The sequence below is a fragment of the Mauremys reevesii genome, linkage group 25 (genome assembly GCF_016161935.1).
Source record: "Mauremys reevesii isolate NIE-2019 linkage group 25, ASM1616193v1, whole genome shotgun sequence".
Classification (NCBI taxonomy): Eukaryota; Metazoa; Chordata; order Testudines; family Geoemydidae; genus Mauremys; species Mauremys reevesii.
This window is the reverse complement of record NC_052647.1, coordinates 12,463,871-12,490,602: the sequence shown is the minus strand read 5'-3', so window position 1 is coordinate 12,490,602 and position 26,732 is coordinate 12,463,871. Positions and strand designations below refer to the sequence as shown.

Sequence of the window (26,732 nt, the reverse complement as noted above, 5' to 3'; positions counted from 1 at the left end):
CTGGCCGGGGGGGGTCCCTTGGCGCAGGGGGTCCCGTGGCGCCGGGGCCGGCCTGGCCGGGGGGGTCCCTCGGCGGCGGGGCCGGCTGGCCGGGGGCCCTTGGCGCAGGGGGGCCCGTGGCGCCGGGGCTGGCCTGGCCGGGGGGGGTCCCTTGGCGCAGGGGGTCCCGTGGCGCAGGGGCCGGCCTGGCCGGGGGTCCTCGGCGGCGGGGCCGGCTGGCCGGGGCTCCGTGGCGGAGCTCGCCCTTGGTGCGCCCTGCTGGGGGCCGAGCCCCCGGCGCCGCGCCCGGCCGCTTGCTCGCTCCGGGGCCGCTCCCCGCCGCCTGCAGAGGGGGAGCAGCCGCCCGCGCTCGCTGCGCTCCCCCCGCGCCGGAATCTGCGCGCCCGTCTCCATTCCTGCGCCGCGCGGGGAGGGACCGGCCCCAGCCCCCGCGCCAGCCCCCGCCACCCCGGCCAGCTGCCCAGCCCCGATCCCGTCGCCGGCTCGGCCCCCGGCCGCGAACAAAGGGCGAGCGGCCGGGGGCGCAGCACGGACCGGCCGGCCGTGGGGACGCGCCGCCGGGGAGCCGCTGCAGCGAGGTAAGCGCCGCGGGCCCCTGGCAGCCCCCGGCCCGGAGCCGCTCGGCGCCCCGGGAGCCGCCCGCCGGCTGCGGCAGCGTCCTGGGGCGCCGCCTTCGCATCCCCGCCGGGCCGGGGCGGGCCACACGGGCTGGGGGCGCTGCCGGGAGGGAGGGGAGCGGGGCGAGGCGAGGCGAGGCGGGTCCCGGAGGGGAGGTGCGGGCAGCGCTCGGCCGGCGGGACCGCAGCCTGCCGGAGCGTGTGTGAGAGTCAGCTGGGGTGTGTGTGTGTGTGTGTGTGTGTAATCCATGGGGACAGTCAGGTGTGTGTGTGTGTGAGTGAAATTCATAGGGACAGTCAGCTGTGTGTGTGTGTAAAATCCATGGGGACAGTCAGCTCTGTGTGTGCGTGTGTGTGTGTGTGTGTAATGCATAGGGACAGTCAGGTGTGTGTGTCTGTGAGTGAAATTCATAGGGACAGTTAGGTGTGTGTGTGTGTGTGTGTGTAAAATCCATGGGGACAGTCAGCTGTGTGTGTGTGTGTGTGTGTGTAATGCAGCATAGGGACAGTCAGGTGTGTGTGTTTGTGTGTGTGTGAGTGAAATTCATAGGGACAGTCAGCTGTGTGTGTGTGTGTAATCCATGGGGACAGTCAGCTCTGTGTGTGTGTAATGCATAGGGACAGTCAAGTGTGTGTGTGTGTGAGTGAAATTCATAGGGACAGTCAGCTGTGTGTGTGTGTGTGTGTGTGTAATCCATGGGGACAGTCAGCTCTGTGTGTGTGTAATCCATGGGGACAGTCGTGTGTGTGTGTGAGAGAGAGAGAGAAATAGGGACAGTCAGCTGGTGTGTGTGTGTAATCCATAGGGACAGTCAGCTGGTGTGGGGGGGGGGCTGACAGTCAGCTGCTGCGTGTGTGTGAAATCCATGCGGACAGTCGTGTGTGTGTGAGAGAGAGAGAGAGAGAAATCCATAGGGACAGTCAGCTGGTGGGTGGGGGTGTGAGGCTGCAAACCATGGGCACAGTTCGCTAGAGGGGTTGCAATGCCCAGGCCCAGTCTTTTGCCCTGTGCACTGATGCTTTTCTGAGCACAGGGGCTCTGCACCGGGCGCTCCCTTCAGTATCTGCAGCATGGCCCTTTGCCTCTCTCTCCACCCACCCCGGGCTTTAGGGCTGGGTGTGCCCATCACACACCTCTCACCGGGGCTCCATTTCTCAGTGGGGGAAGGGGGGAGCCATATCCCTGCCTGTGCTGGGAGTTGTGGTTGTTTTTACTTTGCATTCATGGTGGATTCCGCCCTCTCCTGCCACAGAGACGGGCTGGCTGGATTGATGAACTCCAGTCACCCCCTGGCTGTCAATCCTCATTCCAGTCTCAGGCCTTCCCCCTAGATCTGGGGCCTGCGCTGCTCCTCACCTGCCCAGCAGCCATGGCGGCGTTGGTGCGGTGCTGGAAAAGCCCCTTTTTTCCCTCCTCCAGCAGCTTGGTGGAGTCTCCCCTGCAAGGCAGGGCATCCTGCCTCCCAGTGTGCAAGCAGACCGTGCGCTGCATAGCAAACGTGCACCACATCGCCCGGCCAAAGCAAAACAGGGACCAGGAGATTAAGGAGGAGCAGAAGCCCTGGTCTCATTGACACTGGTGCAAATCCAGAGTAATTATACTGAAGGATCCAGATAGACACCAGCATTACTGAGACCAGGATCTGGTCCCCCTGCTGGTTTCAGCTGGTGGGTTAGGAATCCCTCAGGATAGCACAAAGTGAAGTCTCTCCCTTCCGCGCAGCATGCAGGGCTGAATAACTTGAGATGCCCAGTGATCTTTGGGAGCTAGGGGTCAAGTTCCCAGGATGCAACTTTCTCCATCTCATAATGCCGCCCATAAACCATAATTTTCGCGCCTTTTATTAAAAATCCCACAAACCTGCATGGGACTTTTCTGACTCCGCCACCTCTGACAGAAGCATGGAGCTCACAGAGCTCTATGCTGTTCTCATGGACATTGCAAATACAGGATGCACAATTCTCCAGTATTTGCAGCCCCGCAGGGAATACCAGAGGACGTGACCATTTCTGTGAGGACAGTTTGCTGACGGACATAGCAAAAAAACAATTCAAAGATGCTGGTGGCATTGACAAAGCAGCTGCAAATGGTGGAATCCCACTTCTGAGCCCAAGCAAGGAGCACGGGCTGGTGGGGTCGCGTTGTGGTGCAAGGAGGACGAGCAGCAGCTACAGAACTTTGGGATGTGAAAGGCCACATTCCTGGAGCGGGGTGCCAAGCCTGCTCCAGGCCTCCAGTGCAGGGACACCGGAATAAGAGCTGCGCTGGCAGTGGAGAAGCGAGTGGTGATTGCGCTGTGAGAGCTTGCAATGCCGGATGGCTCCCGGTCAGTGGGGAATCATTCTGGAGCGGGAAAATCCTCTGTTGTCATGCAAGAGTGTGGGGCCATTTATCACCTCCTGCTCTGCAGGACCGTGACTCTCACAATGTGCAGGACAGAGTGGATGGATTTGCAGCAACAGGGTTTCTGAAGCGCGGTGGGGCAGTCGATGGCCCACATATCCCTATTTTGGCATCTGCATACGGACAGTGGTTATGTGAGTGTTGGTGGGTCACCGGGCATGCTTCACCCGTGTCTGTGTGCGCTGGTCAGGGCGTGTGCAGGACACTCACATCTTTAAGGACACAGGACTGTTCAGAGAGCTGCAAGCGGAGACCTACTTTCTCGGCCAGTATATTACCACTGAAATGCCAATAATGGTCCTGGGGGACCCATCCTACCCCTTGCTCCCCCGGCTCATGAAGCCTTACACTGGCCACCTCAACAGCACCAAGGAATGATCCAACTTCCGGCTCAGCAGGGCAGAATGACAGTTGACTGTGCCTTTGGTAGCCTGAAGGGACGCTGGCAGTTACTCACCGGATTGGATCTCAGTGAGAAATATATCCCCACGATTACAGCTGCCTGGTGCGTCCTGCGAAGTGTCTGCGAGGCAAAGGGGGGAAAGCTGGCACCAGGGCGGAGGTGGAGCAGCTGTCAGCTGAGTTTGAGCAGCCAGCTAGAAGGGGTGGTACGAGAGGCCAGCGGGACGCTGTGCTATAGAGGGAGGCTTGGAAAGAGCATGTTCACTGTCAACCACATCTGCGTTCTGAGCCGGACTCTGCTCTGGACCCGGAACGAGGGGAGTTGCTAAGAATTGTGCAGTGCTGGCTGCACGTTTGTAGAGGTGGCTGGGTGTTTTCCTGAAGCCATGGATTCTGTGGGGCTTGCTGTACATTTACAAGCACTCTTTGCTTTGACTACGGCTCTGCATTCTACAATATTTGTTGTGAACTAAGACAGACAATTTGATTCTCCAAAAATAGAACTTGATTGAGCGGGGGAAAAACAGTGCAGAAAATCAATGGACAGAAAACCACGCAGGCAATGCTTATATACACTCTAACATAACTGAATGTCGTGAAACTTTAAAATAAGAAAGGGAGTAAACGTTTCCGTCCATTCGAGTGCACAGATGCCGTCCGTTGTGGCTACACATACACTGCCCTGTGAGAACCATGGCTGGTGTATGTGAAGCTATAGCTTTCCTTGCTGGTCCCCAGGGTGGAGTGGTGGGGGTAGGGATATGGCCTGTGCTAGAATCATAGAACTGGAAGGGACCTCGAGAGGTCATCCAGTCCCCTGCCCTCATGGCAGGGCGAATGCCATGTGAAATGGTGCCAGGTGTAGGGAGCAGTGATCACGGAGTTCCTCTAGGAGTGCAAAGGGTGGGGAGTCTGGGATTTTTGGACCTGTAGGTCCACCAGGGTCTGCAGCATTTGAGTTTGCTGCTTGAGAAGACCCAGTATGTCCTGGTCCATCTCCCTCTCCTTGTCCTGCTGGCAGTCCTGGGCGTTTCTCCTGTCCACTCGCCTTCTCCAGGCTGCTGGTTGTATTGGCTTTCCGGGCCCTTTGGTCACGGTCCAAGGCAGCACGGGCTTGCAGGATCTCGCTGAGCATGTTCTCCCTCGTCCTCTCCTTTCTGCTGCTCATCGGGGTCAGGTGTTCCCTGGGCACGGAGGGGGCCCCCCTCAAGGCTGCAAAGGCAAAAGCTGCTGGTAAAACCAGGCCGATGTGCCGTTGGATTGACAGTCACAGCGGAAAGGGAACGAGAAGTTTCAGAACTCCCTCCCCTTAGTCCCATAAACACTTTGAATAAGACGCGCTTCTTGACACAGCTCCGCTCGCCAGCAGTAGCCACGGGAGTCTGGCCTGCAAGGGTCAAGGGGTGGGGAGGATTTTCTGTGGGTTTCCCTATCCCTGGCACTGAATATCGGCACTGCTGACCACAGCGGTGGTGGGTTTAGCTGACTTCTCACTTCTGAGGCGAACGAAGGCACAGAAAGCTCAGCTGCTGCTGGTGTCCCGAAGCCGCCCAGGCCTGCCTGCCGCTAGCCTGGTTGCTGCAATGGGGCCAGCTAGAATCGTCCCAAAGTGGTGTGGGGAAGTGTCCCACTGCCGAGGAAGCAGTAAAGCAGTCGTCCCTGGAAAGCGCTGGGTTGCCCCAGATCTCAGGAGGTGGAAGGGGACCTCCCTACGCACCTAAACAGAGTGCTCCGCATGCCACCCCGCCCAGCCCTCCGGGGCAGTGAAAAGCAGGTGACAACTCTTGTACCTCTACCTCTTCTCCTAGGAGTCAACCACTGACAAGTTTGTCTTGTTAAGGAGGGACTGGGCCATGTTTATTGGCAATAATTCCTAGGAAAAATGCATGGAGACACTTACCAAGGTCCCTCTCCGACCCTGGGCTCACATGCGCTCACCTGGCGGTACCGGCCAGACTGGTGGAGTCTCAAACAGGTCCGGAGGGCTCACGACGTGGCTGGACCCCGCCACCGCCTCTTGCCAGGCCCCGTCTTTTTCTTCCTCCTCGCTGTTCACGACAGGATCTCTGTCGTGGGCTCCTTGGAGGGGCCCAGGGTGCTCTGCGGGGCGCTGGGGAGGGCTCCACCACTAGGTCTGGCAAGCGGCAGGTCCGCGAGGCTGCCCCAGATCTCTCGTTGCCCTCCCTGGCCTAGGTTCCTTCACCTTCACGTGGCATAGCTGCTGCTCACTGTCCTGCCCCTCTGCCCACGTCCCCCGGACAGTCTGCTCGTAGGTGCCAACGTTTCTACAGCGGGCCCGTAACTGGGCCTCTCCAGCCTCTGCTCCCCACAGGCCCAGGGGGTCCAACACGTCCTGTCTGCTCCCGCCAGGAGCGTGTCCGGTGCTTGGAGCCGGCGTGGGCAGCTGCACGCAGCGAGGGAGAGTCACCAAGGGGGGTCACCAGGAAAAGGCGTTTCAAAAACACACACGTGGCTTGAAAGGGCGTGGGGGGGGGTGTCCTTCCGGTTTTGACTCTGACCCCTGGGCGGAGGAGTGTAAAACTGAGCAGGGCAGTCGCTGTGGCAGGGAATGGGGCATTGTGGGACAGCAGCCGGGGGACTCTCAGGGTTGACACAGGTCATGCCGTGTCTACACTTGCACTGCGTCAACCACGGTAGGTCAGCCCCGGCGCCACACCTTTCAGGGAGGCGGTTTTCCTGTGTCACTTACGCTGACCGGAGCGAAGTGTGAGGGTAGAGATGTGTCGATGTACAGCAACCTAATGTTGCGGCGTAGATCAGACCTTAGCTGCACCTCTGGTCCGATCCAGCATGGCAGTGCCTGGGTTCATCCCATTACAAATGCACCTCTTGTTTCCCATCCAAATTTGTCTCGCTTCAGCGTCCGGCCACTGGGTCTCATTCTGCCTCTCATCTACCGGACGGAAGAGCTCTCTGTTATCGGAAATCTCCCCCTGCTTCCCAGTGGGTACTTAGAGACCTTCATCCCGTCCCCGGTCCTCCTTTCTCTTGGCGCTAATGAGCTGGAGCTTCGTAGGGCCCTGCCAGCAAGGCAGGTTTTCCAGTGTCCGTGTTTGTAGGTTGCTGGAGCGGGCAGGGCTAGAGACTCCCCCCATCGGATGCAGGCTTGGAACAGTTCAGTTGCTTTAGTGCAATTGGTTCTGTGCCCATGAGGGTTACATTCACCCCACAGGGCCTAGACACCCCTTAAGTCTCGCTTTGTTCCTTTGGGCAAGACTGGAGTTCAGAGCCCGTCTCTGCAGCAGGGGCAGGAGCGCATCTCCTACCACCCATCTCCCCCTGGCTGGGCTGTGCAGAGCCCCCCAGCCACGCTCAGGAGGAGCCCGGCTTTCAATCCCACTGCCTCCCACGCAGGAGCAATCAGGCCACGTTTCCTGTTGGCACGTGGGGCACTGGAGCCAAGAAAATCCCCCCCCTCCCCGAAACAGCATTCCTGCAGCCAGCCAGCTCTGCGCAAACAGCCCACAGGAGAAGCTGCAACGGCCTTTATATGGCAATTATCCCCCCCCCCCCGTTCGCACTAAGGCGGGATAAGCCAGTGCTACGGAAGATGGTCAGACGTGTTTCCCTAATAATGCCAGCCATGCCTAGCTAGCGCCAGCGCCCAGGAGAGTGTGTCGATTCCTTTCCAGCTCAGTCAGTCTACAGCATCGAAACCCTCTAGTCCATCGGGGCAGGACTCCCCGCCCCCCCAAATCTGCTCCCTCCTCCGCAGCGTTGGGTAGGAATTCTTAATGTTGGGGACAGGGAAAGTAGACGAGGACAGATTGAAACTGTTGACCTTTGATTATTCTGTATCCCCCTATTGTCTCTCCTCTCTGTTTTAGGGTTTGTCTACACAGGGACACTCAGGCAAATTAATCCAAATGAATTTTTAAAGTGAATTAGTTAAACTGCGTTAAACCCCTGCGTGGACGCGCTCATTCAGAATGAAAGTGGTCTGGTTTTGATTTAGCGTAATTCACTTTGGAAGCTAAAGCAAATTAAGGCCACGTTAATTCTGAACGAGAGTGTCCATGCAGAGATTTAACGTGGTTTAACTAATCCACTGTAAATTCACATTTATTCAGATTCATTTTCCTGAGTATCTCTATCTTAGTACTTAGCTGGCTCCTGTCACCGTAGGATCTGGGCACTGCTCTGACACACTGAACCTCTCAGTGTCCCTGGGAGGCCAGGCACTGCTATTACCCCCATTGTAGAGATGAGGAAACTGAGGCACAGATCCTCTAAAGTGCTTAGGCTCCTCACTTCCATTGGAGCCTAAATACCTTTGAGGGCCTGGGCCAGAGAGCATAAGGGGGCATCTGCGCTGTAATTCCCAGCTTGCGGGGATGCAGCCACGTGCGGTCTGATCCAGCCAGCATGCTAACAGCAGCGGTGTAGCTGCAGGAGGAGCCAGCTGCCTGGAGTCCGTGTCTAGTGTCTCCCATGGGATCACGCTCCTGCTGCAGCTCCACTCCCTACTGTCAGCCTGCGGGTTGGGTCAGAGCTAGCGCGGCTCTGGCTCCTTGAGCTGGCAAGGACGGGGACGTAGCCAAGGGTGCAGAGGGATGCCGAGGCAGTGCCAGGAATTGAACTCACGTCGCCCCCATCCCAGCTGGCACCCGAGCCACCGGCCCGCCCTTCTCCGCAATAGCTGGGGGGGAGGTCGACTCCTGTCATTGCACCAGCTGCGGATCTGGCCCGGTGGTAGGAAATGGGGAGCCCCCGTGTCTGCCCGCAGCTCCAGTCCCATGCCAGTTTGACACTCTTCCAGTGCTCGTGTTCTGGGGGCCAGCGTGAACGCAGGGCCCTCAACTGGCTCGTGGGGGGAGTGCTGGCCCCTGACATGCGATTTGAGATCCCTGTAGGCCGCAGCGGGCCAGTCCCAGCGTATGGCCTGGCCGGAGAGAAGGAATCACTCATTCGTGTTGGCTGCTCCGTTACCTCCTGGGGTGGGGCAGGGATGGACCCATGCTCTGGGAGGTGGAGATGAGTTGGGATGGACCCATGTCCAGGATCGGGGCTGGGCGGGGACTGGACCTGTGCTGCAAGAGTGGGGCATGGACCTGTGCTGGTGCGGGGGAGGGGCAGGGATAGTGGGGGGCAGCAGGGTGGACCCATGTTTGGGGAGGGGTGGGGCAGATGGACTCTTGGCCACCCAGCCCTGGGCCTCTCAGCTGCTCCTGTGCAATCCTGGCATTTAGGACTGGCAGCAAGGGGCAGTCGACCTTGTTGCCGGTCAATGAGACCCTGCCTGGGGCTGGTGGGGGCCCTGCCCACCCCCGGTGAGAGAAATGGCCATGTCCCCTGCAGAGGAAGGGGCCCTGCACCCTGGGTCTCAGTGGCCCCGAGGTCTGTCCCTCCCCCCAGCCTGGCTCCCTGCCGTGGGCGTGACGTCTGCCCTTCCTGGGGCAGCGTAAATATTTAGGCGTCAGCAGATTTATGGGGAGCTGGCTGGGAGCGGGTAGAGCAGAGCGAGCGGGGGTGGAGGTGACCCCCTAGTGAGCGCCTCCATGAGCGCAGCCGGCCCAGGTCAGGAGCGATGGGAGCCGATCCCATCCGACAGCCCCGCGGGGCCCCCCAGGCACAGTGAGTTCAAAGGGTCTCCGCCCGCTTCCCATCGAGTGGGGGGGTGACGGCCGCCAAACTCAGCATGGCATTAATGGGTCCCGGGCAGGGAAACAGCAGAGACTCCCAGGAGCGAGGGGCCACATGGGCTGGCTGGCTCAGGGGGGTGGGGATTGGGAGCCGGGGCCTTCCCCCCCAGGGCGCCTGGCTCCAATCTGACCCCAGGGCAGAGCAGGGCAGGGAATGGGGCACTGGCTTCGATCCAGCAGGGGGCTGCGGCCCTGGGGAGTGCAGTGGTGCAGTTATGTAGGAAAATGGCCTGCTGAGAAGGCAGATGAAGGCTGCTGGCTGGCATCACTCGGATGGGCTGTCTGGCCTGGCACGGCCGTGCTCCGAGGATGCCTTCTGCCCTCCAGTGTCTGCAGAGTGTCGCTGGGCTACCCACTGGAGGTGTGTATAACAGTGTACTAGTGCTGTCAGCCAGGGTAGAGGGGGTGTGTGTGTGTGTGGTGTGTGCGTGCGTGTGTGTGGTGTGTGCGTGCGTGCGTGTGTGTGCGTGCGTGTGCGCGCGCATTCCTGAGCCACTGCAGGGTAACAACCTCCTGCTGCTGCCAGCTGAGATCCTCCTTAGTGCCAAGGGTCTGTGCCTGGCCCAGCGGGTTCTGCATTCAGACCCCGGTTGGGCCCCCCGAGTGCTCTTTGCGAACTCAGAGCATCCTTTGAACGACGGACCTGCCCCGCTGAGCAGCGTCACCGCAGTGCTTCTGCTGCTGCCCCCCCCCCGCCCCCGTGTATGCAATGGAGTTAAACAATTCATTATTCAGGAAATAACTCCTCAGTCTGCTGCTTCGTGCAGGGGATTGACTCCGCGAAGGCTCCCTGGCCCGCTCCTCCCCGGCTCGGCGCTGACTCTGGGCCCCGGGCCAGGGGCTGTTTTTGCAGCGCTACAACGGGAGCTGAGAGCGGTGGTATTGAAATAAGGGAGAGCGGGAGAGACGGCGTTTGGGTTCCGTGCCACCCGCCTCCCTGAGGACAGTGCCGCTCTGGGATCCTGCCTACCCCTGCGCCCCCCTGGCACCACGGAACGGCCCCTGGGCCGGAAGAATCTTCTCTGTGTGTCTTGTAGCCAGCAGAGAGCAAGGGGCGCCAGAATGGGCTGGTGGGTGGGGACTCAGGACTCCTGGGTTCTGTAGATTGCCACGGACTCGCAGGGGCGAAAGAAAATGCAGGCCTGTTATTTACCAGGCTGCACGTGGCAACAGACTATATTGGTAAGGGATGCAAGGAGAGTGTGGGTCACGATGCAAACTGCAGACACACACACACACACACACTAAACTTAATCAATTTAAAAGTTTTATTGGGGATAATTACAAGGGGTAAGGGAGTAGCGTATGATTAGCTAATAGAGTTAATGAAACTTAAAACACACAATGACTAAAATATCTACTAACAATATTTATAAACAAAGATGCAGCATTTAGTAATAACTGATACTTACAAATACAAACCAACGCATAACGACCGGCAAACGTAGAAGCTCTGTTTGAAACACGTGAGCTGAGAGAGAGGCTTCGAGGTGATCAGGCTCGGTTACAGGTATACACAAGACACACGGGTATACACAGGATACACGGGTATACACAGGATTCGTTTTCTTTCTCCTCTCCCTGCCTGCACATGGCAGGCAGGCCATAAAGTACCCACAATGACATCATAGAAGTGTCATAGGGGACGGGGCCCAAAACCTGTTTGTGTTTGTTTCTGATTGGCACAAGCGAAGTTAACACCATGTAGGGGAGCAGGTGCCTTAAAGTCTGGCTTCGCCCCCAAAAGGTGAGGAAATGCATATTGTCTTAGAATGCCGCCCAGACCCCGGCCGAGATCAGGGCCCCGTCGCGCCGGGCGCTGCCCAGACCCAGCCGAGATCAGGGCCCCGTCGCGCCGGGCGCTGCCCAGACCCAGCCGAGATCAGGGCCCCGTCGCGCCGGGCGCTGCCCAGACCCAGCTGAGATCAGGGCCCCGTCGCACCGGGCGCCGCCCAGACCCAGCCGAGATCAGGGCCCCGTCGGGCCGGGCGCTGCCCAGACCCAGCCGAGATCAGGGCCTCATCGCGCCGGGCGCTGACAGACCCTGACCGAGATCAGGGCCCCGTCGGGCCGGGAACTGCCCAGACCCAGCCGAGATCAGGGCCCCGTCACGCCGGGCGCCGCCCAGACCCCAGCCAAGATCAGGGCCCTGTCGGGCTGGGTGCTGCCCAGACCCGGCCAAGATCAGGGCCCTGTTGCGCGGGCGCCGCCCGGACCCCAGCCGAGATCAGGGCCCGTCGCGCCGGGCGCCGCCAGACCCCAGCCGAGATCAGGGCCCGTCGCGCGGCGCCGCCCAGACCCTGGCGAGATCAGGGCCCGTCGGGTCAGGTGCTGCCCAGACCCTCACTGAGATCAGGGCCCCGTCGTGCCGGGCGCCGCCCAGACCCTCACTGAGATCCGGGCCCCGTCGGGCCGGGTGCTGCCCAGACCCCGTCTGAGATCAGGGCCCCGTCGGGCTGGGCGCTGCCCAGACCCCGGCCAAGATCAGGGCCCCGTTGCGCGGGCGCCGCCCAGACCCCAGCCGAGATCAGGGCCCGTCGCGCGGGCGCCACCGGACCCGGCGAGATCAGGGCCCGTCGGGCCGGGTGCTGCCCAGACCCGGCGAGATCAGGGCCCCGTCGGGCGGGCGCCGCCGGACCCGGCGAGATCAGGGCCCCGTTGCGCCAGGCACTGCCCAGACACCGGCCGAGATCAGGGCCCCGTCACGCCAGGCGCTGCCCGGACCCCGGCTGAGATCAGGGCCCCGTCACGCCGGGCGCCGCCCGGCCCTCGGCCGAGATCAGGGTCCCGTCGCGTCGGGCGCTGCCCAGACCCGGCCGAGATCAGGGCCCTGTCGCGCCGGGCGCCACCCGGACCCCGGCCGAGATCAGGGCCCCGTCGCGCCGGGCACTGGAGATGTGTGTGCACGGTGCAGACAGTTCCGGTTGTGCACGTGTGCAGGGCTGTGCAGGCGTTCACATGTACGGTGTGTCCACGTTACACAGCACCCGTCCTGCCGGCCCTCCCCCTAGGTCCTGTGCGGCAGGGTTGGAGTGAACTGAGTGAACCTGCCGCCCCATTTGGCACAAGGGTGTTTCTGGGATGAATTTTACGGCCCGGCCTCTCCTGAGCTGGGGTCGTTAGCTCATCAAATCGCCCCCTGGGGAGGCTGCACCCGGGCATGGGGGGTGGAGAGAGACGTTGAGGGTTGGTCTGGGTTGGGCGTGCACCAGAGGGTGGCTGGGCTGCTCCTGTGACATGCACAACCCCTGCCCGTCCTGGGTCTGGCCCCGTTCCCCTCACCGCTGGGGGCTGGGACTGGGAGCCAGGACTCCTGGGTTCTGTTCCCAGCTCTGGGAGGGGAGTGGGGTCTGGGGGGGGGGTGAGGCCAGGGATTTGGAGGGGATGGGGCAGGATCCTGTCCTAAGGGACTTGTCTGCAGGGGGCCCCTGTTGCTGGGGAATCGTGGCGGGGGGATGGGGCAGCCAGGATCTAACGCCCCCACCCCCGTCACTGTCTTTCAGGCTCCAGGCAGCCAGGAGAGAGCAGCGGTTAACCCCGGCCCTCGCCCTGCGTCCTGGGGCCGCCGGGCTGAGAGCAGAGGGCACATGAAGAAGAGCCGGAGTGTCCTGGCTGTGACGGCGGACGAGGTGAGCGCGGCACCGGGGGGTGTCCCCTCCAGCCTCGACGTCCCTCTTGGGGTGCGGCCTGGCAGGGAGCTGCCCCCTGCAATGAGCTCATGGCATCACCCAATGGGTGAGCAGGCGGCAAGAGGCACTGACCAGGCCCGGATCGGAGCCAGCGCCCCCTAGAGGGGAAAGGCCCCGTCCCAGCCAGCCAGTCCCCTTGACAGGCACGTGGACAACACCCACCAGGGCCAGGGCCAGGGCTGTGGGCGCCTCCGTGGGCTCCCCCAGGCTGGGTGCCTGGGGGGAGCTGCAGGCTCCAAGGGGGCCCAGGCTGGAGGGGGAGGACGTAGTTAAGGCCCTAGGCTGATGGGCAGGACTTTCCGTGCCACCCCCACTGGGCGGGTCTCCCAGCACCCCGGGGCAGCGAGGGCTCCCAGGCACGAGCCAATGCTGAAACCAGCTGGGCCTGGGCTCTCTTATCCCTCCCCGAGGCAGCCCCGGGGTCCCTGAGCTGGGCCCCCCATGCACAGGTCTCTCTCCTGGACACCCCTACGCTGAAGGGGGGTGCTTTAGTTGTTGTTGTTCAGCTGTGAGCTTGCACTGGTGCCAGGAAGTAGGCACGGTCTTGCACAAGCACTGGGAAGCGTGAGTGGCCTTGCCTGAGAACCGGGAAGCGGTCACGGCCTTGCACTAGCATTGGGAAGCAGGCACGGCCTTCCATTAGCACCGGGAAGTGTGCGTGGCTTTGCCTGAGCACTGGGAAGTGGGCACGGACATACACTAGCACCAGGAAGTGGGCACGGCCTTGCACAAGCACCGGGAAGCATGTGTGGCCTTGCTTGAGAACCAGGAAGCAGTCATGGCCTTGCACTAGCACCGGGAAGTGTGTGCGGCTTTGCCTGAGCACCAGGAAGCGTGCACGACCATGCACTAGCCCCGGGAAGCATGCTTGGCCATGCACAGCCTTGCACATTGGCACACCCGTGTGGATTGGCAGGTTCCCTTTGCAGCTACTGGCCTCGGAGAGGGTGGAGGGAGGGCACGCGCAGGGAAAGGTGGTGCAGGGGCGCCCTCTGCTGCCCCGAGAGCAGAAGAACGCCAGTAGCTGGGCAGACGAGTGTGCAGCTGCTGCACCTGTCAGTACAGGCTCTTGGGGATCCCTGGTAGCATGGGGATACCTGCAGCTGGGGGTGGGGCTAGTGAAGAATTCTGGCTGCGTTCGGGGTGCATTGGGGCGCGTAGCTGGCTGCGTTCGTGGTGCACTGGGGCGCGTAGCTGGCTGTATTCGAGGTGCATTGGAGTGCGTAGCTGGCTGCACTCGGGGTGCATTGGGGCAAGTAGCTGGCTGTATTCGAGGTGCACTGGGGCGCGTAGCTGGCTGCACTCGGGGTGCATTGGGGCGCGTAGCTGGCTGCACTAGGGGTGCACTGGGGCGCGTAGCTGGCTGCACTCGGGGTGCATTGGGGCGCGTAGCTGGCTGTATTCGAGGTGCACTGGGGCGTGTAGCTGGCTGCACTCGGGGTGCATTGGGGCACGTAGCTGGCTGTACTCGGGGTGCATTGGGGCGCATAGCTGGCTGCGTTCGGGGTGCATTGGAGCGCATAGCTGGCTGTATTCGAGGTGCACTGGGGCGTAGCTGGCTGTATTTGGGGTGCATTGGGGCGCGTAGCTGGCTGCACTAGGGGTGCATTGGGGCACGTAGCTGGCTGTATTCGAGGTGCACTGGGGCGTAGCTGGCTGTATTTGGGGTGCATTGGAGCACCTGTTTGTATTCGGGGTGCATTGGGGCGCGTAGCTGGCTGTACTCGGGGTGCATTGGGGCGCATAGCTGGCTGCGTTCGGGGTGCATTGGAGCGCGTAGCTGGCTGCACTCAGGGTGCATTGGGGCACGTAGCTGGCTGTATTTGGGGTGCATTGGGGCGTGTAGCTGGCTGCACTAGGGGTGCATTGGGGCACGTAGCTGGCTGTATTCGAGGTGCACTGGGGCGTAGCTGGCTGTATTTGGGGTGCATTGGAGCACCTGTTTGTATTCGGGGTGCATTGGGGCGCGTAGCTGGCTGCACTAGGGGTGCACTGGGGCGCGTAGCTGGCTGCACTAGGGGTGCACTGGGGCATAGCTGGCTGTATTTGGGGTGCATTGGGGCGCGTAGCTGGCTGCACTAGGGGTGCATTGGGGCGCGTAGCTGGCTGCACTAGGGGTGCACTGGGGCGCGTAGCTGGCTGCACTAGGGGTGCACTGGGGCATAGCTGGCTGTATTTGGGGTGCACTGGGGCATAGCTGGCTGTATTTGGGGTGCATTGGGGCACGTAGCTGTTTGTATTCGGGGTGCATTGGGGCGCGTAGCTGGCTGCACGAGGGGTGCATTGGGGCACGTAGCTGGCTGTATTCGGGGTGCACTGGGGCGCGTAGCTGGCTGTATTCGGGGTGCACTGGGGCGTAGCTGGCTGTATTTGGGGTGCATTGGGGCGCGTAGCTGGCTGCACTAGGGGTGCATTGGGGCACGTAGCTGGCTGTATTTGGGGTGCATTGGGGCGCGTAGCTGGCTGCACGAGGGGTGCATTGGGGCACGTAGCTGGCTGTATTTGGGGTGCACTGGGGCGCGTAGCTGGCTGTATTCGGGGTGCACTGGGGCGCGTAGCTGGCTGTATTTGGGGTGCATTGGGGCGCGTAGCTGGCTGTATTTGGGGTGCACTGGGGCATAGCTGGCTGCACTAGGGGTGCATTGGGGCACGTAGCTGGCTGTATTCGGGGTGCATTGGGGCGCGTAGCTGGCTGTATTTGGGGTGCATTGGGGCACGTAGCTGGCTGTATTCGGGGTGCACTGGGGCGTAGCTGGCTGCACTCGGGGTGCATTGGGGCACGTAGCTGGCTGTATTCGGGGTGCACTGGGGCGTAGCTGGCTGTATTCGGGGTGCATTGGAGCACCTGTTTGTATTTGGGGTGTGCTGAGGATGATCACTCACAGCTCCAAGCAAACCCAGAGCTCGTTGAGCTCCCTGCCAGGCACGGGAACCCAGCCTGCGCTGATCACGCTACGTGACCCCCACTCACGTTTGCCTGACGAGGGTGGAGGCAGGTTGCTTTACATTACCATGGCCCGTGCTGTATTGCTAGGAGAGGAAGGATGTGGGAGCCTGGACTCCTGGGTTCTATCCCCAGCGAGGGGAGTGTGATCCAATGGTTAGAGCAGAAGGGGCTGGGAGTTTGTCCATCTGCCCTTAAACCCTCTGTGACGGGGATTCCCCAGCCACCCTGGGAGCCTATTGCAGAGCTCAGCTACCCTGGGAGTTAGACTGTTCCCCTGATCGCTAACGAACCCCCCCAATCCCCCCGCTGCGGCTAGAGCCCCTGGCTCCTTGTCCTGCCCCAGTGGCCTTGGAGAACAACCCACCCCCAGCCCTGCGCGTGGGAGGCCGGTTCTCAGGCCCCTCAGGCGTCTCTCCGGAGCAAACAGGCCCCGGGTTTGTACCGTTCCTCGCAGCGCCGGTCGGCTGCACCTTCGCTCGGTCCGGCCGCTCCCCTCCGGGCTCTCTCCAGCGTGTCCCCAGCCTGCCTGAAGTGCAGCGCCCAGAACTGGGCCCCGGGCTCCTGCTGGGGCCTCCCCGAGCGGGACAGTCACCTCCCGCGTCTCACATCCGACGCGCCTGTTACTGCGCCCGCACGGCTACTAGCCCCTTGGCAACGGCAGCACACGGGGGGCTCATATAGTGCTGGTCCGCCTAGAGATGACAACCTACTACTGCTACCAGTTCCTCCGTTCGCTCAAGTGGCAGAGGCCTGTGCAGTTCTAATTTCTGCACCTAACTAGCCAGGGGGCCTTACAGGCAGCAGCCTCTTTGAGTACACGGCCCGGATTTATCGCCAGAGCACTGCCCTGTGCCCCCTGCCCGCCAATTGCCCTGCAGCATCACAGAGTCCCCCCCCCCCATCGCCCTGCCCCCCTCAGCTGGTCTGTGTGGTGGCTGCAGCGTGTTCGCGTCTCAGGCTCAGCCGCTGTCTCTGGTCGATGTCCCAGTAGGCGGGCGGGCGGGCGGCCTGACACCGTGTGTGCTGAGCGCGGTCTCACACTGTGCCCAGGTGCTGCACGTTCTCTCTGTGTCCCGGCTGTTCCTGCCAAGCGTCTCGCAGGGGGCCGGCGTGCTGGCGTTATCCAAGAGCTGGCACACCCGGTGCCGGGCTGGGGGTTAGCGAGGGGTAAACAGCCCCCTTATACTCACACCAGTTATGTTAGTTTATTAAGAAAATGCCCCTAGGGAACCTGGGCTGGTTCCAGGCAAATGGACGGACATGGTGGGCTTGGGGTTATATGCCCCCGGTCAGCCACCTCCGCACCCCTGCGCTGGGCAGAGGCCAGAGGGCAGGGATTCTAGCACACAGGCGCCTAAGGTGTCTGCGCCCAAGGCCTGGAGCTTCCCTCTCCTCTGGGGGGGGTCTCTACACAGAGCAGGAGCTGCCTTTAGGATGATCTGTGAGGCAGAGACGTGGGCAGCTCCCGGCACAACGAAGTTCGTGGTCTGCACAGCGTCCGGCATAAGAGGACCCTGATCTCAGCTGGGGTCTGGGCGGTGCCTGGTGTGACGGGGCCCCGATCTCGGCCGGGGTCTGGGCAGCGCCTGGCGCGACGGGGCCCTGATCTCGGCCAGTGTCTGGGCAGCGCCCGGTCCGACGGGGCCCTGATCTCGGCCGGGGTCTGGGCAGCGCCCGGCGCGACGGGGCCCTGATCTCAGCCGGGGTCTGGGCAGCGCCCGGCCCGACGGGGCCCTGATCTCAGCTGGGTTCTGGGCGGTGCCCGGCGCGACGGGGCCCTGATCTCAGCCGGGGTCTGGGCGGCGCCCGGCCCGACGGGGCCCTGATCTCAGCCGGGGTCTGGGCGGCGCCCGGCCCGACGGGACCCTGATCTCAGCTGGGGTGTGGGCGGCGCCTGGCGCGACGGGGCCCTGATCTCGGCCGGGGTCTGGGCGGCGCCTGGTGCGACGGGGCCCTGATCTCGGCCGGGGTCTGGGCGGCGCCCGGCGCGACGGGGCCCTGATCTCGGCCGGGGTCTGGGCAGCGCCCGGAGCGACAGGGCCCTGATCTCGGCCGGGGTCTGGGCAGCGCCCGGCGCGACGGGGCCCTGATCTCGGCTGGTGTCTGGGCAGCGCCCAGCGCGACGGGGCCCTGATCTCAGCTGGGGTGTCAAAGAGCTATTGTAATAGTAGCAATGATAAGAGACAGGTTTTGGCTCTGTTCCCTCCCCCTTCTGTGGGAACTGGGGAGCCCCCCCTTTGCCTGCGGGATTCCCCAGTTTCTGTCCTTGGAGTGTTTGTGTTGCTCTGGCTGCAGATTTGGGCCATGTCGGCCTGTCACAGAGCTCAGACGGTTTGTGGCCTTGGGATCTGGTGAAATCATCAGTGTCCCGGCTGGGATCTCCTGGGAGGTGGGACACAGAGCCCCGCCCCCTGCCTGAGCTGCTGGAGAATCCCTGCTGGCAGTGGAAGGACTAGGATACACAGCTGTTCCCTGCTGCAGAGATGGGGGGCGGCTGGGGAAACCCGAGAGATGTGATTCCCTTTCTGCCCACTAGAGGGCAGCGCTGCCCGTCCATGCCCGCCCAGTTGAATGAGTTATTTCCACTAATTCCCTCCCCCGGATCTCTCCGCCGTTTAATTACATTTTCCGAGTTCAGATAGGGCTGGATGGGGAGCTCGGTGCTGAGTGATGATAACCAGCATCAGTGCTTCAGCAGAGGGGTCGTACCCAGCCTGGGTTCCCCTGTGAGGGCCAAGGAGGGGAACCCAGGAGTCCTGGCTCCTGGCCCCCCTCTAACCCACTAGACCCCTCCGCTCCCCACAGCCAGGATAGAACCCAGGAGTCCTGGCTCCTGGCCCCCCTCTAATCCACTAGACCCCTCTGCCCCCTAGAGCCAGGATAGAACTCAGGAGTCCTGGCTCCTGGCCCCCATCTAACCCACTAGACCCCTCTGCTCCCCAGAGCCAGGAGGGGAACCCAGGAGTCCTGGCTCCTGGCCCCCCTCTAACCCACTAGACCCCTCTGCTCCCCAGAGCCAGGAGGGGAACCCAGGAGTCCTGGCTCCTGGCCCCCCTCTAACCCACTAGACCCCTCCGCTCCCCAGAGCCAGGATAGAACCCAGGAGTCCTGGCTCCTGGCCCCCCTCTAACCCACTAGACCCCTCCGCTCCCCAGAGCCAGGAGGGGAACCCAGGAGTCCTGGCTCCTGGCCCCCCTCTAACCCACTAGACCCCTCTGCTCCTCAGAGCCAGGAGGGGAACCCAGGAGTCCTGGCTCCTGGCCCCCCTCTATCCCACTAGACCCCCACTCTCCTCCCAGAGCTGGGATAGAACCCAGGAGTCCTGACCCCTCAGGTCCTCCAGCCACTGGACCCTGCGCCCCTCCCTGAACTGGGACTAGAAGGGGGCGGTGCTGGTGCCCCCATATCTGGGGCAGCTCCGAAGGACCCCAGTCACCTCGCTCTGTGCTGGCTCTGCTGCCTTCCCCACCTCTGCCCCAGCCTGGGAGCTCCCAGCTGCTGGTCCCTGCCTTGTCTGCTGCGGGGGAGCCGGCTCCAGCTGGAGAGGGAGCCTGCGGCGATGGCCCCGTTGCTATGTGTGAGGTAGGGGAAGGACCCGGTGTGTCCTGGCAGCGTCTCCCACCCTCTGGCCAGCCCCACTCAGCAGACAGGTCCCCGTTGGGTGTCCCCCGAGGCAGTTCTGCCCTGGCCCAGCCTGTTTCTTTGCTGTGGGGGGGGGGACAGCGAGGGCCGGGCCCCAGGCATGGGACTTCCCCTCCTTGCCCTGCACTGCCCCGCTCTGGCAGGGCGCTGATAGACCCCCCCCCGGTCTGGGGATGGCTCAGCGGGGGCCTCGTGGGGCAGCGGCCACCCGAAGGTTTGTGGGAATGTAAGGGGCCCTCTGAACCAGCGCTGCCCCCGTGTGACTCCGGGGGGCGCCGCCCTGAGGGAGCGGGGTGTGTGCGCTGCCCCCGTGTGACTCCAGGGGGCGCCGTGCCGCAGGGAGCTGGGTGGGGGAGCTGCCCCCGTATGACTCCGGGGGGCACTGCGCCGCAGGGAGCGGGGTGGGGGCGCTGCCCCCGTGTCACTCCGGGGGGCGCCGCAGGGAGCGGGGTGGGGGCGCTGCCCCCATGTGACTCCGGGGGGCGCCGCAGGGAGCGGGTGGGGCGCTGCCCCGTGTGACTCAGGGCGCGCCAGGGCGGGTGGGGCGCTGCCCCCGTGTGACTCCAGGGGGCGCCGTGCTGCAGGGACTGGGGTGGGGGCGCTGCCCCCGTGTGACTCCAGGGGGCGCCGCAGGGAGCGGGGTGGGGGCGCTGCCCCCGTGTGACTCCAGGGGGCGCCGCAGGGAGCGGGGTGGGGGCGCTGCCCCCGTGTGACTCCAGGGGGCGCCGCAGGGAGCGGGGTGGGGGCGCTGCCTCCGTGTGACTCCAGGGGGCGCCGCAGGGAGGGGGGTGGGGCGCTGCCCCATGTGACTCCGGGGCGCCGCAGGAGCGGGTGGGGCGCTGCCCCGTGTGACTCCAGGGGCGCCGGGAGCGGGTGGGGCGCTGCCCCCATGTGACTCCAGGGGGCGCCGCAAGGAGCGGGGTGGGGGCGCTGCCCCCATGTGACTCCAGGGGGCGCCGCAGGGAGCGGGGTGGGGGCGCTGCCCCCGTGTGACTCCAGGGGGCGCCGCAGGGAGCGGGGTGGGGGCGCTGCCCCCGTGTGACTCAGGGCGCCGCGGAGGCGGGTGGGGCGCTGCCCCATGTGACTCAGGGGCGCCGCAGGGACGGGTGGGGCGCTGCCCCGTGTGACTCCAGCGCGCAGGGCGGGTGGGGCGCTGCCCGTGTGACTCCAGGGGCGCTGCAGGGGGGCGCTGCCCGTGTGACCTCAGGGGCGCCACAGGAGCGGGGTGGGCGCTGCCCGTGTGACTCAGGGAGCCACAGGGGTGGTGGGCGCTGCCCCCGTGTGACTCCAGGGGGCGCCGCAGGGAGCGGGGTGGGGGCGCTGCCCCCGTGTGACTCCAGGGGGCGCCGCAGGGAGCGGGGTGGGGGCGCTGCCCCCGTGTGACAGGCCCCATGTCCCATTCCCTGCCCCCCCCCGAGCCAGCCAGTCCCCGCCCTGGGACCGGTGGGAGCCAGCGCCCCCTGGAGGCGAAAGGCCCCGCGCCCCATTCCCCACCCCTGAGCCACCCGGGTCGCCTCTCGACACTGGCGCCGAGGCCCAGGTTGCTCGGCCCAGGGGCCGTGTCCCCTCCAGCACCGAGCGGGGCCGGTCCCTCCAGCTGTGTGAGCAGCCGCAGCTGAGAACCGGATTCTATCCTTAGCTCCCCCCCGCAGTCGAGAGGGGCAGGGGGCTGATTAGCGCAGCCTGACGATGCTGAGCATAACATCCGCTTCAGCCACCCTCCACCCGCCTCTGAGATGGGCTGGTAAACAACAGCACAAAGGCAACGGGCAGGGGTCTGTCCCCTCTGGGGGCGCCAGCTGCCATCCGGCCCCAGGGCAGGGCCTGGCTGTCTCCAGGGGGTGGGGAATGGGGCAGGGGTCTGTCCCCTCTGGGGGCGCCAGCTGCCATCCGGCCCCAGGGCAGGGCCTGGCTGTCTCCATGGGGCAGGGAATGGGGCAGGGCTCTGTCCCCTCTGGGGGCGCCAGCTGCCATCCGGCCCCAGGGCAGGGCCTGGCTGTCTCCATGGGGTAGGAAATGGGGCAGGGGTCTGTCCCCTCTGGGGGCGCCAGCTGCCATCCGGCCCCAGGGCAGGGCCTGGCTGTCTCCATGGGGCAGGGAATGGGGCAGGGGTCTGTCCCCTCTGGGGGCGCCAGCTGCCATCCGGCCCCAGGGCAGGGCCTGGCTGTCTCCAGGGGGCAGGGAATGGGGTGCAGGGTCTGTCCCCTCTGGGGGCGCCAGCTGCCATCCGGCCCCAGGGCAGGGCCTGGCTGTCTCCAGGGGGCAGGGAATGGGGTGCAGGGTCTGTCCCCTCTGGGGGCACCAGCTCTAATCTGGTCCCAGGGCAGGGCCTGGCTGGTTCAGGGCGGTGGGGAATGGGACATAGGGGGGGCCTGTCTCCTCTGGGCAGCGTCGGCTGCGATCCAGCCCCAGGGCAGGGCCTGGCCGTCTCCAGGGGGCAGGGAATGGGGTGCAGGGCCTGTCTCCTCTGGGGGCGCCAGCTGCCATCCGGCCCCAGGGCAGGTCCTGGCCGTCTCCAGGGGGCAGGGAATGGGGCAGGGGTCTGTCCCCTCTGGGGGCGCCAGCTGCCATCCGGCCCCAGGGCAGGGCCTGGCCGTCTCCAGGGGGCAGGGAATGGGGTGCAGGGCCTGTCTCCTCTGGGGGCGCCAGCTGCCATCCAGCCCCAGGGCAGGGCCTGGCCGTCTCCAGGGGGCAGGGAATGGGGCACAGGGCCCATCCCCTCTAGGAGATGGAGAGTGAGGAAAGGTCGTGGGTCGCGCCCCCCCACCCCAGCCCTTGGCCTGACACTTGCTCTCTGCTCTGATTGGCAGAAGCCCAAGGACCTGCTGGAGCCCGGGCTCTGCAGCCGCTCCTACACCGCTGGCAGTATGCTGGGCGCGGACCTGCGGCGTGGCCGGCGCCGCCTCTCCTCCAGCCTGCAGGTGCCACCATGGAGACCCCTGGACCGGGCACGATCGCCGGAGCCTGACAGCGTCCAGAGGCCGACCACCCTGCCCCTGTGCATCCCGCCCCGCATCGCCATCACCCACGCCGAGCCGGACAGGTAGGGCACGGGGGGATCATGGTGTGTGTGCACAAATACACCGGGGGAGGGGCTGCTTAGCCTGCCCTGAGTGTGCAAACATCCAGGGGGCTGGTTATCGTGCCTTGAGCATGCAAACACCCGGGGGAAGGGCTGGTTGTGCTCTGAGCGTGCAAACACCCGGGGGAAGGGCTGGTTGTGCTCTGAGCGTGCAAACACCCGAGGGAAGGGCTGGTTGTGCTCTGAGCGTGCAAACACCCGGGGCAAGGGCTGGTTGTGCTCTGAGTGTGCAAACACCCGGGGGAAGGGCTGGTTGTGCTCTGGGTGTGCAAACACCCGGGGGAAGGTCTGGTTGTGCTCTGAGCGTTGAAACACCCCGGGGGAAGGGCTGGTTGTGCTGTGAGCGTGCAAACACCCGTGGGAAGGGCTGGTTGTGCTCTGAGCGTGCAAACACCCGGGGGAAGGGCTGGTTGTGCTCTGAGCGTGCAAACACCCGGGGGAAGGGCTGGTTGTGCTCTGAGCGTGCAAACACCCGGGGGAAGGGCTGGTTGTGCTCTGAGCGTGCAAACACCCAGAGGAAGGGCTGGTTGTGCTCTGAGCGTGCAAACACCCGGGGGAAGGGCTGGTTGTGCTCTGAGCGTGCAAACACCCGGGGCAAGGGCTGGTTGTGCTCTGAGCGTGCAAACACCCGGGGCAAGGGCTGGTTGTGCTCTGAGCGTGCAAACACCCGGAGGAAGGGCTGGTTGTGCTCTGAGCGTGCAAACACCCGAGGGAAGGGCTGGTTGTGCTCTGAGCGTGCAAACACCTGGAGGAAGGGCTGGTTGTGCTCTGAGCGTGCAAACACCCGGGGGAAGGGCTGGTTGTGCTCTGAGCGTGCAAACACCCGGGGGAAGGGCTGGTTGTGCTCTGAGTGTGCAAACACCCGGGGCAAGGGCTGGTTGTGCTCTGAGCGTTCAAACACCCGGGGGAAGGGCTGGTGTGCCCTGAGCGTGTAAACACCCGGGGGAAGGGCTGGTTGTGCTCTGAGCGTGCAAATACCCGGGGCAAGGGCTGGTTGTGCTCTGAGCGTTCAAACACCCGGGGGAAGGGCTGGTTGTGCTCTGAGCGTGCAAACACCCGGGGGAAGGGCTAGTTGTGCTCTGAGCGTGCAAACAACCGGGGGAAGGGCTGGTTGTGCTCTGAGTGTGCAAACACCTGGGGGAAGGGCTGGTTGTGCTCTGAGCGTGTAAACACCCAGAGGAAGGGCTGGTGTGCTCCGAGCGTGTAAACACCCGGGGGAAGGGCTGGTTGTGCTCTGAGTGTGCAAACACCCGGGGGAAGGGCTGGTTGTGCTCTGAGCGTGCAAACACCCGGGGGAAGGGCTGGTTGTGCTCTGAGCGTGCAAACACCCGGGGCAAGGGCTGGTTGTGCTCTGAGCGTGCAAACACCTGGAGGAAGGGCTGGTCAGGCCAGCGCCCCCTGCAGTCCCGTCTCAGCAGTGCTTGTGGCCTGCCAAGGGTGGGCCCTGCAGACCAGCCTCCTCTGGCTAAGGGGCCGGCGCTGGGGTGCGGGGGCAGCACGGGGGAGGAGGGGGGCACAAGGGAGGGTCTCTCGGGGTCTCTCTGATCCAGGGCGAGTGGTGATTTAATCCAGCTCTCAGCCCAGCTGCACTAAGTGGTTTATTCGGCTCAAATAGAGATTTATTGGGCACGGTGGAAATCTCCCTAAAACCATCATCTTCTTCCTGCCCCCCCCGCCCCGCCCGTGGGGGATCCCAGCCCATAATCCTTCTGCTGCCGCTCGGCGCCCTGCGGCGGGGTCAGGGCTGGGAGACAGTTACACCCGCGGGGCCATGCAGGCGCCAAGGCAACTCCCTTAGCGGGGTGGGCACCACGACCCGTCGCATGCAGAGACCAGCAGGGGCCTGGCTCCTTCTCTCTTTCCCTGGGGCTGGGCGAACCCACCACCCTCGCTTGTGCGGGGCAAGGGAGGACGGCAGCGGAGGCTGGAATTGCTGCTTCCTGGCAGGCGCGGGCAGGAGGAGCTGGGCCAAAGCGTGTTTATTTGTCGCGGGGTTTGGGGGGAGCCCCCAAATAGCTCTCGCAGGCCTGGGAAGCCCGATTAGCTTTGGGCCCCCCGTGGGGATTTGTCTGAACCGTGGGCGGCGGCGGCTGAACGTTGAACCTCCCACTCATCAGCTGGGAATCAATCGTGTTTTGACACTGGAGAAGCAAAGTCCTTGTTCCTTCAAGGTTCCCTGTTTGTTCCAGTCATTTCACCTCCCGTGGGGCCCGGGCCACGTTCCCACGCCCGCGGAGGATGCTGCGGTTCATGCTGGTTACCTCTGGGCCTTTGTCATGAGCTCAGACAAGCCAGTTGCATCCCCTGCCTGTTCCTCTCGGAGCCCGGGGCCCCTGGCCAGGGCTGCAGCACTGATTCTGCCCCACAGAAGACTAAAAAACGAGAAAATCCTGGTCGAAGTCCCTTTTGAGCAGCCTGTGACAATGTGGGAAGGTGGGCGCTGGAGGGAGGAGACGGGGAGATGATGCCAAAGGCAGGAGCTTTCTGATTATCTGCGAAGAAGGGAGTTTGGGTCTAGTTCGTGGGAGGTGATGCCAGAGTTTGGAACTAGGGGCGCTCGGGTGGTTGAGGCCCCAGCTCTGCCCTGGCTGCTGGCATGACCCTGGGCAGCGTTTCCCCGGGGCTCAGCCCCGTTCAGCAGAAGTGAAATCTTGGTTTGAAATAACGTTTGGGTTCAGCATTTCCCCCCCCCCCGTTCGTTAAAAGTGAATCACAAACATTTCACAGGGTCCCAACAGAAACAAAGTGTTTAGTTCAACCCGAAACAATTGTCTTCAACTTTTTGCTTCACTGAAAATTGTGAAAAATGTTCTTTCCAGTTCGACCTGCAACGAGAATTAAAAAAACATTTGGAATCACTAATGAACCACAACATCTGTCATTCAGTGGCTCTAATGAGGGGCGGCGTTCCAAGCTTTTCTCTGCAGCCAAGAGGGCCAGAAACTGACTTTGCTTTTTTTAGTGCAAGCTGCGAATCTCCCCCATTCACATGACTCCAGGAGCTGGGGCTTTAAGCAAAGCCCCTGGGGTCTCAAGCTCCCAAGAGCTGCCAGTGCAGATGTGACTGATTGGCCCCGGGGCTGGCTAGGCCGTGGAGATGTGTGTCTGTTTGCTGGAGGGGCAGCTGCCAGCCTGGGAGGTGACTACTGGAGCTGCACCACCATTGGTTGTCAGCGTTAACTCTCAGGCTAATTAAGCCGAGTTAACATTATGCTAAGCGTGAGTGCGGTAATTGGACCCAAGGTGCTGCTCAGGAATGATAGGCAAGAGCTCAGCAGTGAAATGTCGCCATAAGAAGCCATTAGAGCAGCCGTTCCTCAGCTCTGGGGGGTCTGCGTGACAGGCCGTTTTCAGTGGGGGGCGCGTAACCTCAGCCGGTGGAAGGCTGGGCCTGGGGCCAAGCGCGTAATCCCGGCCCCGCCCCGGGATGCGGCCGGTGGAAGGCTGGGCCTGGGGCCGAGGTGGGGGGCGCGTAGCCCCGGCCCCGCCCCGGGACGCAGCCGGTGGAAGGCTGGGCCTGGGGCCGAGGTGGGGGGCGCGTAGCCCCGGCCCCGCCCCGGGACGCAGCCGGTGGAAGGCTGGGCCTGGGGCCGAGCGCGTAACCCCGGCCCCGCCCCGGGACGCAGCCGGTGGAAGGCTGGGCCTGGGGCCGAGGTGGGGGGCGCGTAGCCCTGGCCCCGCCCCGGGACGCAGCCGGTGGAAGGCTGGGCCTGGGGCCGAGGTGGGGGGCGTGGCCGCCCCGCCCCGCCCGACGCAGCCGGTGGAAGGCTGGGCCTGGGGCCGAGGTGGGGGGCGCGTAGCCCCGGCCCCGCCCCGGGACGCAGCCGGTGGAAGGCTGGGCCTGGGGCCGAGGTGGCGGGCGTGTAACACCGGCCCCGCCCCGGCTCCTTTCCCCGGAGATGACAACCTGCACCCCCCTGGGATGGCTGCAGCAGCTGGGGGGTTGGGCAGGTTCGCACTCAGGTGGCTGGCGGCGCTGGGGGCTGGGGCCCACAGGCTGGCTGGGGGCGGCCTGGCACAGGCCTTGTCCTGGAGGGGAGACGGCAGGAGAGAGGACGGGTACTCTAGTGAGTAGGGGCCCTTGGGAGAGCTGGGATCAAGGCCTGGCTCCGGGACTAGCTCTCTCAGCGGCCGCCGGGAGGCGCTGTGCTGCAGTTCCCCACCTGGGAGCTGGGAATTCGAGCCCAGCCTCACTGGGGGTGCCCTGGTGCTTAGGGGCTGGCCGTGTGGGCAGGACCCCTGGGTTCTGTTCCCTGCTGTCCATGCCTCACTCGCTGCCTCAGTTT

The 26,732-nt window shown here is 63.8% G+C and overlaps 1 protein-coding gene across 2 annotated transcripts in view; it reads left to right on the top strand.

Annotated features, from left to right (window-relative positions):
• The window catches only part of PDE4A (phosphodiesterase 4A), a 162,689-nt gene that overhangs the window by 10,748 nt on the left and 125,209 nt on the right, over positions 1–26,732 (top strand). The window contains exons 3-4 of one of the 2 annotated variants that reach the window (XM_039514062.1): positions 12,590–12,715; positions 22,175–22,407. In XM_039514062.1, coding sequence (XP_039369996.1) covers positions 12,590–12,715; positions 22,175–22,407 — 359 coding nt within the window. The remainder of the gene's footprint in view (positions 1–12,589; positions 12,716–22,174; positions 22,408–26,732) is intronic. The other variant, XM_039514064.1, reaches the window with a different exon arrangement.